Source organism: Nannospalax galili, unplaced genomic scaffold (assembly GCF_000622305.1).
Source record: "Nannospalax galili isolate Female #2095 unplaced genomic scaffold, S.galili_v1.0 scaffold246, whole genome shotgun sequence".
NCBI lineage: Eukaryota > Metazoa > Chordata > Mammalia > Rodentia > Spalacidae > Nannospalax > Nannospalax galili.
This window is the reverse complement of record NW_008356327.1, coordinates 2823384-2837378: the sequence shown is the minus strand read 5'-3', so window position 1 is coordinate 2837378 and position 13995 is coordinate 2823384. Positions and strand designations below refer to the sequence as shown.

Below are 13995 nucleotides of genomic sequence, written 5' to 3'. Positions count from 1 at the left end.
CAGAGTACAAACATGCCTATGTGTTCTTTTCTGTTCCTTTGTGGATGATGCCATCAGCGTACAAATGACCCTAAGGAAATAAGTATATTTTTTGGCTGAACAATTTATCAACAGCTTGAATTGACAGGAATTGTGATTCAGTCCTGTATCCCACATATCAGATGTAGGCCGCATTTTCAGTCTGTGGAAGCAGAAAGGGAAAAGTCCCTGTCGCATTTGCCCTTTCATAGAGATGGAAATATTATTAGAAAGGACATAAACAGACTAATTAAATCACAGCAGTATGGCTGGGATGACAGCTGGTACAGCGTGTGACTGAGAAGATCCATATCTGTGAACAGGAGGTACTTCGCTTTCAATCCATTCGCTATTAGGTGCTTTCAAGCTTGCTGTGCAGACATTAAATAATAACATATCATTTCCAAGACTAAAACGATGTAAAGAAATAAAAAAGACTCTCTAACCAAGAAGTCTTTTGTGCAACACAGGAAAAAAAAAAAAAAAAACATCATTTACCACTCAGTTCTGCTTTTGAGATGAAGATGTAATAATGCCATTACCTTTCATCAGCAGGATCCTTGAAAATCAACACTCTTTGCTTATCATGCTGTGAAATACAAATAGAGCTAAAGGCATGGTCTGTAAGGCACTGCTGCAGCGATATTAACTAACAGATCTGCCCTTTGTGAAGGAAACCGTATCCGTTTCATTAGTGCAGACTCTAATTCAAAACTGTTGAAAATGAACTGCACATACTGTTTTAATAACAACATTCCTAATCATTATCAAACTGGTAATTCTCTCAGTCCTGAATTATAAGGGCCTCTGTTTCCATTATGGCCTGCTGTTAAAGAAAACCATATTTAAATCCTCCATTCTTTTTTATTTTTCCAAACTATCCAGGTTTGAGTGAAGGGGGGAGTGCAGCATCAGGAGCATACAAAGCTATGTCTGCCACATTATGCTTCTTAAGTGAACTGATGGTTTCAAAAATTATGTCAACTACCATATTATTTACTAATCCTTTGGTCATACTATTTTACATCCATTTTGAAAACTCATGATTCACACAAATGACTGTACAATTTTGGAGTTTTGGAATACTTTCGAGAAGAACCAGAGCAATAAGAATGTGCAACTCTAAGTGTAGTGGGAGGTGCAATGAGCTCAAGATGATAAACTTGAATGCAAACTAACAAGTGTCAGAAAAACCCTAGTGGTGCCTCAAAAACTGCATCCTAATACTTGTATATCATAAGATATTTGGAAAATATGTATGATTAAACATTGTATTTGGTAAAACATACAGTGGAAAGTTAATATTGTCAGTCATATAAAATTAAAATATGAAACAAATAAATACAGGAACATATTAATGATTCAAATAGAAGCTGTGTGCAAGTAAAATAATTCATTTTGGTCTGGAATACTTTATATCAAGATACTTGATTCCACTATGCTTAATTTTTTAAGTTTATATGAAGATTACAGCGTGACTATATAATATGTTGTTAATAATTACATTCAGGCATTTACTTGATGAAAATGTGTTCAGTCTCCAGGAATGTGATAGAATCACCACATAACATCCATCTGCACAGATTCTATGTTTACCTATGTTCCATGTTTATACAAGGAATATAGAGTAAAATAAAAGCATGTATTTTATGTTTTCATGCTTCAATTATAAGGTAGACTTAAATATCCAGAAATTAATTAAAGTAAACATTACTGGTATGAAAATATTAAAAATGCCTAATAATGTTTTTCAAGTCTCCATACAAATCAATATGATTTCATTAAATGGAAAATTTTTCATAAAAATTGCATTTTGCTTATCTACACTGAAGAATATATTTAGTAAGTTCATATAAGGTAAAGTGCATGATAGTCATCAAAATCTATTTTTTAACATACAAGAAAAGCTATTGGAATACATTGTAAATATATTTTAAATAAAGCATGTTTTAATGTATAAGTTTAGTTTTATTTTAAACTGCTAACTTGTTCAACACAAACAACAAGGTTCTAAAACTAGTTATGAAAGTTAAAAAGCACAATAATGTTGTTCTTCACTTCCCAGAAAAATCATAAAAACCATAACTTCTCAATACAGTGATCTACCAGCAGTGGCATACCATGTTAGATAATCTAATTTTAAACTACATTTTTTAAACAGCTATAGTTTTCCACAATTATAAAACAATAATAACTTTTATTCAGTCTCTTCCACATACTACCCAAATAGATGCATAGCACCAGAAAAAAGTTCTTGTTCTTTTTCTCCCAGAATATAAGCATTGCCCACCCTGATCCATCAAACTTAATGGTTACACAATGTTTAGATGCATGGGGCTTTGTCAGTGTCTTCTGTTGTTTCTGGACTCTCACTCTCTTTGGGAATCATGACAAAAAAAAAAAAAAATGCCTTTTGTGTCTTGTCTTCTACTGAGTCCTCAAAGGCCAAGAAAACTTAAGGAACCAGAAGGAATTGGGCACCAAGATTCCTACAATTCAATTTTAAAACAGAAAGACTCATCTAAGTAGCTTCATTCCTACTCACTATTATTAGCAGAAAGTAAATATTCTGACACATTTTACTGTATGTAACCCCCACATAACTGTATGTGAATATATCTGAAGGATTTATCTTGGCCATGTCATACAAGATGCTCAAATGTTACACCAAGGGTTTTTTATGTAATTTTGGGTTAAATTATCTGTTTATCATATTTCTTAGATTATTTCATTTAAAACGTTTAATGAAGAAAAAATTTAGTTATTAAATATTTATAAATACATTAAAATTCATGAAAGAAAAACCTAAACATATTTGGTTTTAATGATGGAGTAAGTAACTTTGAATGAAATATCAGAATATGAAGATATCTCTGCATAAGGAACGATGCTAACCATATGGACTATTCATGATCAATTGAATTAAAAACCATAACAGTTTCTACACTTTTAAGGGATGGTTGTGTGGCTTTACATTAGTTCCACAAAAGTGACATTGTGAAAAAGCTTATATTTGGCATATATTCCTAACCATATGTAAGATTACAGAGAAGGAAAGCATGAGTTTAAAGTTTTACTTATAAATTGTCAATTATCAGTTGTAAAATAGTCTAGAATCTGAATGTCAGAGTCTTTTTGGACATTCAGGGTTGTCGTCTGTAGATCCATGTTTACTAGATCCTTACTGTTAATATCATCGAATCTTACTCCTAAGACAAGATGAAGGATCCTAAATGGTTAGGCAGAGAAACAATAAAAGTTCTTTAAAAAAAAAAAAAAACTCCACTTTCAATCTGTTAAACAATAGCACATTTCTTGTGAATCAGTGATACTGTAATTGAACTGTAGACATTTTAAAGCAAGCTTTCTTTGGCTTTTTCACCCTCCGATTTGGAATCTGCTCACAGTACTGCCAGCTTAACCAAAAAGGATTAACTCTCATATCCAACTGAGAACACAGATAATTCTCAGTAATTGGTAAAAAATGAAGATGAATGGGGCTGAGAGATAAGGAGCAATTAGCTCATCAGCAGTTACAGCTGTGCACTCAATCCGGATCCATCTCTGGAGTCCCGGCCCCTTTTAAAGAACCTAAGCAGAATAAGCACAGGACACCCCTCCCCAAAAACTTGGTATACCTGCCCATCATTTCACTAGACTTCCATTCTGTTTCTTCACTATGCGAAGACACCTGTCATAGCAGCTATGTAAATTACTACCTCTCTTAGGACCTATGTCTAAAGCCAATCTTCTTTTTAAACTTTTTTTTATAACAGAAACCAAATGACTACTGTAGACACTCTTAAATTCCCTGTCAATCGTTTCATTATTGCAGCATCATCTGTTTGAAAATATAAGCAATTCCCTCATCTAATTATAGGAAGGATTTGAGGTTCATTAACATTGCCAAGGCAGAGAATCCAATGTGCGACTGCAGAGCCCTGTGTGGTCGCCTGGCTCTCTGTTTCCTTTTATTTGCTTTTATAAGTTCTCCAAGACTTTTTTTCTTAAACCATAAAATTATTTTTTCCTTGAACTGACATGTGTTTTAGAATAAAGGAAATGACTTCAGTGTAAACTATTTTATATCTGCAGAATGGTCTAAAAGTTGGGTTTTTTTTTTAAGATAAGAAGATGGACAACTAAAGGAGAATATCTCATGTCCCCTATCTCCTTGGTTCTACTTTTTTTTCCCCATAGATTAGTTTTGTTGCTTGGAGGACAGGAAAAGTAAACAGTGGAGAACAACTGAAGAATATACTATAACCTCAATTCAAGTCCTTACTTTTATTTGAAGCACCTGCATTCTGTTAACTATTTCAAGTTTGATTAAGTTTGAAAAATAGAATTATGTACTTAAACATGTCCAATTTGCTCACTCTGTTGATCACTGTCCTAGCACAGGCTTGCCTATATGCTACAGGGTTCAGAAAGACAAAATACTGAAGTCGTGAGATGACTTCACTTCCTCAAAAAAATAACAGCAGTTAGAAGGTTATGACTATAGTTTAAACAATGAGATTTTCTTGGGACATCTGTTTTGAGATCACATTTTGAATAGATATGAACTCATTTCCTATGAAGCCAGTAATCTACTATTGTTGATAGCTGTTTACCAGTTCTATGAGTCAGCTATTACCCAGTGGCAAAGGTCTCTCTCAAATCCTCCCAGCATTTTCTAAACTGTATACATAGTGTTTTCCTTAAATAAAATGTTGAGAGAAGTAAGGATGTATTCTTTTCTTGACTCTTGGTAAATTACAGCTTACAAAACTTTGTACTTAGGAATAATATTTAATATATTTATTTATAAAGATGTATTTCCTGGTTGTCTTTAATAAAGGGAGGAATGCAGTATATTTAACAAGTATTTAGATACATGTTATGTCAATATTTAGATAACATTTCAAAACTAGGAGTAAAATTAAGATTCTTTATTTAGATTAAAACAATTATGATTAATTTAGTATCTTCAAAGATGTGCACGGTGCACAAAAGAAAAGATAAACAGATAAAAATATAGTTATAGATGCTGGCAAATTGACTTCGAATCCATTGGTTTTAAATTTTCCCTTTTCAATATTCCAGTTCCAATTTGCAAGCAGCATTTTTTAAGCTGGCTATGCAGATCAGCCTTTAAAGAAAAAAACATAGCAATTTATCTGGCCTATATGCTGGGGATAGTGGTGCCACTAAAAAGAATCCAAGACATTTTTCCTTCTTATCTGCAATGTAGCTCATATCAGCTAACCTGTCACAAGATAGCACTTGATATAAACAAGAGATTGCTAAGACACCTCAGTAATCAATATCAGGATGGCTACAGTATGGAAACCCCAACCAGTGCATATCATTTGTCTCAGCATCTATTTCTATGGCCAAATGAAGCATTAATTCAAATCATAAATCTATGGTGATTTAAATCTGGGAATGAGCACCTGCCTGCTTTAATGATTTATTTTGTACATTTCAGTAAGCAGGAGATTTGTCCATATGAACTGACAGGTCACCTTCAGATGCCAGGAGCAGACTGTTTATCACCATGCAGACTAGCATCTCATCTTAGCAAGTAAATATTAAACTAAAAGAATCCAATTGATTGTGGATGTGGAAGAATGGTGACGTGGCCATATATTTTACTCAGCAAGCCGATACCTCACTCAGATCAGTCCTGAAGGCGTCACTTCTTTCTAGTCATCCTTGTTGAAAAGAAGTTAGCTCAAGGTTACCATGCAAAATTGGAGTATAGAATAATTATTTGTCAGCGTCAAAGATTTCTATAAACACCCTTCTCAGGCTAATTTTAAGACTTGTTATGAATCAATAGGGTCCATCTGTAGCAAGATGATTTTGTCATCTCACCCAGGAAAATCAAACCAAATCAAGAGAACAGAATTTATTTTGTGGATTCTAAAAAATAATTTACAACCGAGATATTTTAAAATACTTCCATAAAGGAAAACCTAAACCATGTGACCATGACCCAACTCATGAGCTCAAAGAATAAAAGTAACAGAAAACAAAATGAGTTGATTTAAAAAATGTCACTGGATAAAGATTAAGTGGAAACAGTACATCATGTTTAAGTAGCACCTCTGTGAAGGATGACACGCGTCAATAGATTCACAAAAGCAGTGAGTTTGAATTCTGAAGCATGGGCTTGAGGTTCTTGAGATTTTTCTAGAATTTATGTTTTTCAATATCACTTCCTTACTACTCAAGATTGCTTTCTGGAAAGGACACAGCAGGCCCTCTTCAAACTTCCTGCTTATTTACCAGTCTCACCCACCCACAAGGTGTTGCCTTTGAGTACCAGGTGTGTATTAAATCCTTTTTGTAGTCTTACAGTGAGGTAACTTAAACATAAACCAAAATTCAAACAATTTAAGAGATGCTCAATTTTCCTCATAGCTTGATAAGAACTACTGCCCAAGAAAGTATGAGAGCAGAGATAGATGCTCTTGATGTCAGTGAGGACAACATGAAAGAAGGTAATTTTCAGGAGGATAAGTTTAAAGAAATAATAATGGCAGGAAGCAGCATCAAACTTCAATCAAGCAATGTAATGAGAAGACAGAATATATGATGCGTTAAACATTAGGAACACAATCTTTAATTTTCATGACGGCATTTTCCTGTTGTCTTGAACTGTTAGACTCAGAAAGTCCACAAAGTGTTCGAAGTCACAATCAAATTATCATTGAGCACTTACGAAGAGGCAGAAGTTGTCTTCAGAACCAGAGAAGAATGGAGCCACAAATCATGCTGTCCAACAACTGCTTTGTGCTATGCAAGCTCTACTCTGGCCTCCACCATGTTTCCTTTACCTTTCTTAACAACCCTCCTCCCTCCTTAAACTCACTTTCTCTGTTTCCTAGATAATGTCCAGGGATGGAAGCATTGAAGAAAGATAATGTGAATTGTAGATTCTAAGAGGATAGCAGCATATGAAAACAGAATGAAAGTGACAATGAGCATCCCCCAAATCAGTTTAAGATGCCTACACTATAAATGATGTATATGCCTTGGGGACAAATAACCCTAATGCAAACACATCTCAAAATATCACAGTCTTCTGAGAAATACAAGTAAATTTCTGCTCTTGATTCAAAGGGATTAAGATGGTTCACACAATGATAAATCACAATATAAACTGCCTACTAATAGAAAAATGTTATTTCTCACAAATAAAATATAATAGGATATTTAAATGGTTTATATTTTAAGTCATGATAATAGCTTGAGTACTTAAATAATTAAAGCAAGTTGCAATTTGGTCACTAGGAAAATGTTATTACATACTAAAAATATTACGCGCATGTTAAGGCTTAATTATGAGTCATGTTCTCTTTGCCTTTTGCCTGTTGGTTTCTCGAAAGTTTCTTACTGCTCTGCTACTTGGGAGAATTAAGAGATGCGTGTTTTAAATATTTCACTTTAAAAGTTTTTTATATTGTTTTTTACAGAATCTCTTCTCAAATCTTCCACTATCAAGAATGGCCTGCATTGCACACTTATTTTGAACATTTTAAAACAACTCAGAAAACCATTTAGACAACTGTAATTTATAATACTTGATCATCTATTTTTTATAAGTATTCAACATTGCCCTATTTTGTCCACCAAAATAGAAGGCTTTTGTGTCAAAGCCGCCTACGCTTAATGACTCTAAAAAACAATCATAATTCTTTCATTTTTCTAAAGTAATTAAAAGTACAAATGGTTGTGTTATCAACCATGAGCTAAGCAATTCTCTGCCTTTGAAACCTTGACTTAGGATCACTAAGTAAGGCATGGGTTAGTATATTCCTGACCCTTTTTGTTTTAGCATCATCTCTTCAAGCTTCCCGTCATGGTTTTACTCTTCCAAGAACGGCCACCACCAGTTATTCTCAATCCAAACCATGGCCGCAGGTCATTCTCAGTATCCCTTATGAAGATATTTTGAAAAGTTCTGTTTTCCTTATGTGTATACTAGAATCTGCCCTCTTTACCATCACAGAAACAGCCATATTTTGTGTTGTATGTATTTTGAAATTACTTACTACTGTAGCATTCCTGTCTAATGTAAGCTTGTGAGGAATTGCAAAAAAAAAAATTATTACTAAATTCACAGTATTTATTTATACATGATTAACAATATCTTAATGGATTGAAAGTAGAGAGTTATTGATTAGCTTAAGAAATAATGTTAAAATGCTGCATGGAAAAGTGAATTTAATTGAATTATCAGGAAGTTTTGTGTTCTTTCTGAGCCTGAATTACATGTACTATCAGGCCAATTATTTATAGAATCAAAATTTTTCTGGTCAAATTATATTTAGAGCATGAATTTTGCACTTGTAACAAAAATAATACAGTGAAGTAACATAATGAAATGTTTGCCACATCAACATCCAGATGCTATTTTTTATTAGTAACGATAGTAACCCACGTTTAAAACTGTGTTTAACAAAACAAACTACGCAGGTGATCAGTCTTCAAAGGTAGAAACATTTCGCTTGATTTGACTGTGACAGTTAACAGCAGGAAAGAAAAACAATCAAAAGAACTTAATATTGTTCATTTCAAATAGGACATACACTGGTAGCCACGGCAGAAAGAATTTCCCCAAATATTCCACATTTACTAAACATACGAAAGGACTCAGTTAATAGTTCCCTTTGAGCCACACCTTTGTTTTCTGTGGTGACTGTTAGATGTGGCAATAGTACTTTGAAAATGCTTTGTGTCGTATGCCAGAAAAGCACACATTCTAATAACTTTCATTGCAGAATATTGTTAAATTGTGTTTTATCATTACCTTTTATTATTAATCTCTGGTAATGTTAATTTGGAAATTAAATTGTATCACATAGGTGTATACAGCAAATCACATACAGAATTCTGTACTATCCATAATTTTAGACATCTACTGGAGTCCTGGAATGTATCCTCCATGGAGGAGAGGAAATTTAATGGTAAGATAGCTCTTGATAATAATATATCTCTTACTTTATATAAATGCCTTAAAAGAATAAAACCGGTAACATGAAGGGCTTGGTTTGTATACTTTTTCTGTCATATCACCAATACTCAATGTTTTAAAATTTTGATTTTTAAAAGGTATTTGTTTTATGAACTATGTCAACTCAGTGCTTAGAGCAGAACTTTTAGTTGTGAAATTGATCTTGTGTTAAAAATCACAATTTTTTTTCAGTTACTTAATGCACATGTTGTTAGGCAGGCAAATTTATGACAGGCTAAATGATGCCTTCAAAACATGCTCTTCTCAAACTAATGTTCCCACTTCATCAGTGCAAAGCCAATAACTTTCCTCTGGAAGACTAAAAATTCTATAGAAGAGTAAATGCGACTAGTGGTGACGAACATAAAACTTACCAACACTTGAATTCATGTCTCCGTTTTCAGAATCGGCTCCATGTTGGTTGTTACTGGCATGATAGTTGCTCATCGCTTCTAATTTGATTTTTTTCACCTTCATTGCTTCAGCAATAGCCGCATTGGTAGCAGCTGCAGCAGCTGCAGCTGCTGCTGTCAGACCTTAAAAGAATAAATTAAAATAAGGTGATTCAAATTCTGATACTTCATGTGATATTCTGTCTCTCACATAACTCATATAAACATATGTTAGAGTATCTTAATCCTTTATGTAATAATGAGAATGTGTTTCCGTTCTGGACCAACCAATGTAACACGGAAGTGACAGAAGGGATTGTTCTTCATACTCCCAAATTAAATATTAGCAGAAACATAACTCACAGAGAACAGGAGTGGAAATTGGGCATGAATGATCTTTCAAAGACACCAGTCTGAGCATGGTATTCTCTGCTTAACATCCTCTACAACACCCAAAAAGGGGCAGAAAGATGGAGCTGCAGCTGATTGACAAGGTTTACTTCCAGTGCTCCAACTCTCATGACTATATCACAGCACACTCAGGCCATGCTGATTATGCCATGACATCCTCTCCTTGGTCTACTTCATCAGCCCTCTGCTTTCTTGCATGTCATTGCCTTCATGTGGAATAATCTTGCTGCATGACTCACTTCCCTGCCTTTCCATTGTCTTGTGGAATGCTACTCATATTTTGGAGTCTTAACCCTCATCTCTCCTGGGCTGGGATGATGCCTACTTGCGTCTCTCAGTGTTTATATTTCTGTTATGACACACGGCATACTTCACTGTGCATCTCTTTTCCTCCCTAGATGGTGAACTATTCAATGGTAGGGGCCATGAGATACTGTACAGCTAAGTAGCCTCAAGGTTCCACATTTTAAGAAAAAAATTTAAAAGCACTTCAGCAGATACTTTGCTTCTACTTATCAAATATAAGTACTTATTTCAGTAACATAAAAGCATTTGGATCCTGGTGGCGCACGCCTTTAATCCCAGCACTCAGGAGGCGGAGGCCAGCCTGGTCTACATAGTTCCGGGACAGCGGGGGCTACAGAGAGACCCTGTCTCAAAAAAGACAAAAAAAAAAAAAACCCTTTTGATAATCTCATTAACCCAATATGACTGACCACTATTATCCTTACTTTACAGATTAAATACCACGATACAGACTCTTAAAATGTAACATTAAGGCCCAGAATCACTGCTGTCCCTTACTTGTGTGACACATCTCATCTCATATTAACCAAAGAACAGTAAATAGAACTAGACATAAAATTCTTTTTGTTACAGTAGTTTTAGAATTTCTGACTACAGTGTTCCAGGCCTCTGAATCTATCCTTGTTATTTATTTCCACTCCTAATAGAGGGGAGAATGAGCGTGCCCCTTCTATTTCTCCCCACTAATCATCACCTCTGGTTACTACAGCAAATAAGTTGCTGCCCAGAGAATTACAAGAAAGCCTTTCTTAGCTGAAATCTTTGCTAAGTATTAATAGCATAGAAGAATCCACCTTCCCTTCAGATGAATGCAAAGAGGCCCTGACCACTTTCACCCCAATACAACAAGACCTGCAGATCAGATCTTTGCACGTAAACTCTTAACTGCACTTTAAAAAGCATTGATCTGAATTCAAGGACTGCATCTGGGTTTAGGATGAGCATTTGCAGCCTTTTAAGTCCCAACTTGAACAGATTCTCTCATCTTCCTATGATTGAATTTTCTCCCCAATTACTCATTTCCTTCAAAGATGTTTCAGAACATTTTCTTTCCTGTTCTCTCTAAATCCTCGGTGAGTTTCCCAGAAAAGTCTCTTTCCTTTCTGTTTGGTTTGTCACCAAGGTGAACATCTTTGTCCCTTTCCTTGGTTTCCTGGTGTTGACTTGTCTCCAATTTATGCCTCCTCTCAGATTTATGCCTTGAGTTTATGCAGAAGTTGATTTGGTAATTGGTCTAATATATAAGGATAAGTCTATGACATGAGATACAATTACTATTAGCCTATAGACCCAAATCAAAGTTAAGTAACACACAGGATAATTATTCAGTATGTGGACCCAGGAAAACCATCAGATCTTTTTGAGTAGGGTTTCTTTTGGAAAAAAAAAAGTCTAAACAGAAAGGGGAAATACAAGAACCAAGTTTTAAAAAATCTGTATAAAGACTATCACAGTATGTTTAATATAAAAATGACATGTTGCATATTCTAGTTCTGTAAGCAAAGCCCAAGTGCTAGAATTCCTATAAGCTGCCTAAGGGCTTATGGAGGCCTTACTCTAGAAGAATAATGCTTGCCCTGAGAAGACTTTCACCCTTCAGTTATTATATATGTTTCTTATAATTTTACTATATTCTGTTTTTTCATTTTATTTATTATTTTTATTGTATGTGTTTGTGTGTATTGCCTGCACGTAGGTAAGTGTACCCATGTCATGCATATATTCTATTATTATAAATCTGTTATTTTTGGTTGATACTTTATCCCATTTTGAAATTCTAATGCAGTTCCCAAAGCTATATGTGCTGTAACACACACACAGATGCAAATGTGCATACACATTTTATAACTTAACTATAATACTATTAACATTCTATTTTTACCTCAGTTTTCTGAACATAGGAAGGAAATTATATTTATAAAAAATGGCAGATTTGGGTTTGAATAACCATTTTTGCTATTTCAGGGATTTCAATTACTTAATAATATATTTTACATACAATTTCCTCCACTTCTCTTCCCCTATAGTTGCAAATTTCTATGATCTATTCTCTAGAATCCTGTAGTCCTACAGTACATTCTTAACAACCTCTACTTTCCTTACCACTAATCTCTTATCCACATAGTAGTAGACATGGTCATATGAAAATGAAGGATGATCATGATGGCATTCAATGTCTGCCGTTAGGATAAGGGTCAATACTTTACATGCTATTAGGGTTCTGAGGGCTCACTTCCCTTTTAATCCATGTAGAATCATCCCAGTTCATATTTTACTTCTGTGCTCCAAATGCCCAAACCTTCTTTCAGTTTCTAATTACATCATTCTTTCTCTTTGTCTCTACATGCTGCTGCCCCTTTTGAAGGACGCCTTACAGTCTCTTGTTACAGACCTGCTTATACCACCTCCACATGATGGCATAAGTAGTTAAAGATGAAGGCTTAGATTCCTGACATTTCACTGGCTGTTAAGGAAATTGCTATCAAGCTTTCAAGAATTATCTCAATGCTATTTCTTTCCAAGAACCATGCCTAACTTTCTTCAACCTGTCTCTAGGAGAGAACTGGCATTTTTTTCATACGTGCTGGGTGGGACCTACCATCTCTGGATGTATCACAACTAGTGATGGAGATTTCAAACCAAGCACACAGATATGCCCTACTGGCTCCAATTTTGACTCCGGAGAGCTGAGGAGGAGATTCTAGGGTTCTGTATTGTGTATTTTATTTAACTGATCTTTGCACTGCATGGGCCATTTTGCATCTTAATGTGTAACCTGAGGAAAGCAACATAATCCTTTGATACTTTTGTTTCTTTTAGTTTTCTTTAATGAGAAGAAACCATAACTCAAAGAATGACAGAAGTGTGGCTGCATCCCTAGGTTACAGGAGGAAAAAAGGTAGGAACAGACTTTTACATATGTGTATCAAACATTATAACAATAGTTGGCAGAAATTGTCACTAAATGCAAAACAACCTTTCAAACTGCATTACTTGATGATCCCCATGAAAAATAAAGTGTCAATACACTATTTTATATTAGAATACATTTACATATGCTAGGAGTAACAAGTCTCATTAATGTAATATAAAGCACGACTACGCAAAGGGACTTTGTGCCTAAGATGGGAGGCCATCCCTGGACATCTGACAGTCCTCTGCATTTACTGTACTTCCTTTTGGATCTCAGTGGTTCATTCAGCTCTCCAGTATGATTCTCCATCTTCTTGTCTCTAGTAAAAACACAGCATCTAATCTCTGCATGAGCCTCAGATAGATGTCATTGTATTTGTAGTTCACTAATTAACCTGCCTTTGAAACAAAGGGAAATATAACAAAACAATTCTAGTCTTTGGTTTACAGATTGTAGAAATTGTGACAGGTTTTATAAAACCAAGAATTACTCTCTGGTGTAGATATTAGTAACCTATAACATCTACCTTACTCTTTGATACCCTCGTAGCACTTTTCTCATTTATCCTAGTCCCTGCTCCTTGCCCCAACTCAGATTCATAGAAGTTTTTGATACCCCAGGCTGCCATTATCTCTGCCCAAAGTCTCTTACATTTCAGGGAGACAGTGCTTTTAACACTTTCCCTACCAAACCAGCCAATTTCTTTTCCAGAATGAGTACACTGATTGTTTCTCAAAATACCAGTTTTTATAAGAATTCTTTCATACATTAGAGAAAAGACTTTAAATTATATAGCTATACCTACTGAGAACGCAATACTAAAGTTTCATGGTATATCTACTTCATAATAAATGGTTATTAACCACACAGACTATCATTGTAATGACTTTCAAAAGTGAATATGTTTAAAAAAACAACAGCTAACTTTATTTAAATATGACCTGAAT

General features: G+C 34.7%; 1 protein-coding gene across 1 annotated transcript in view; it reads right to left on the bottom strand.

Moving 5' to 3' along the window:
- Dach1 (dachshund family transcription factor 1) overlaps positions 1–13995 on the bottom strand; it is a 412826-nt gene that overhangs the window by 181537 nt on the left and 217294 nt on the right. Inside the window, exon 4 of the mRNA XM_029556895.1 lies at positions 9400–9561. Within this exon, the coding sequence (XP_029412755.1) occupies positions 9400–9561 (162 nt within the window). The remainder of the gene's footprint in view (positions 1–9399; positions 9562–13995) is intronic.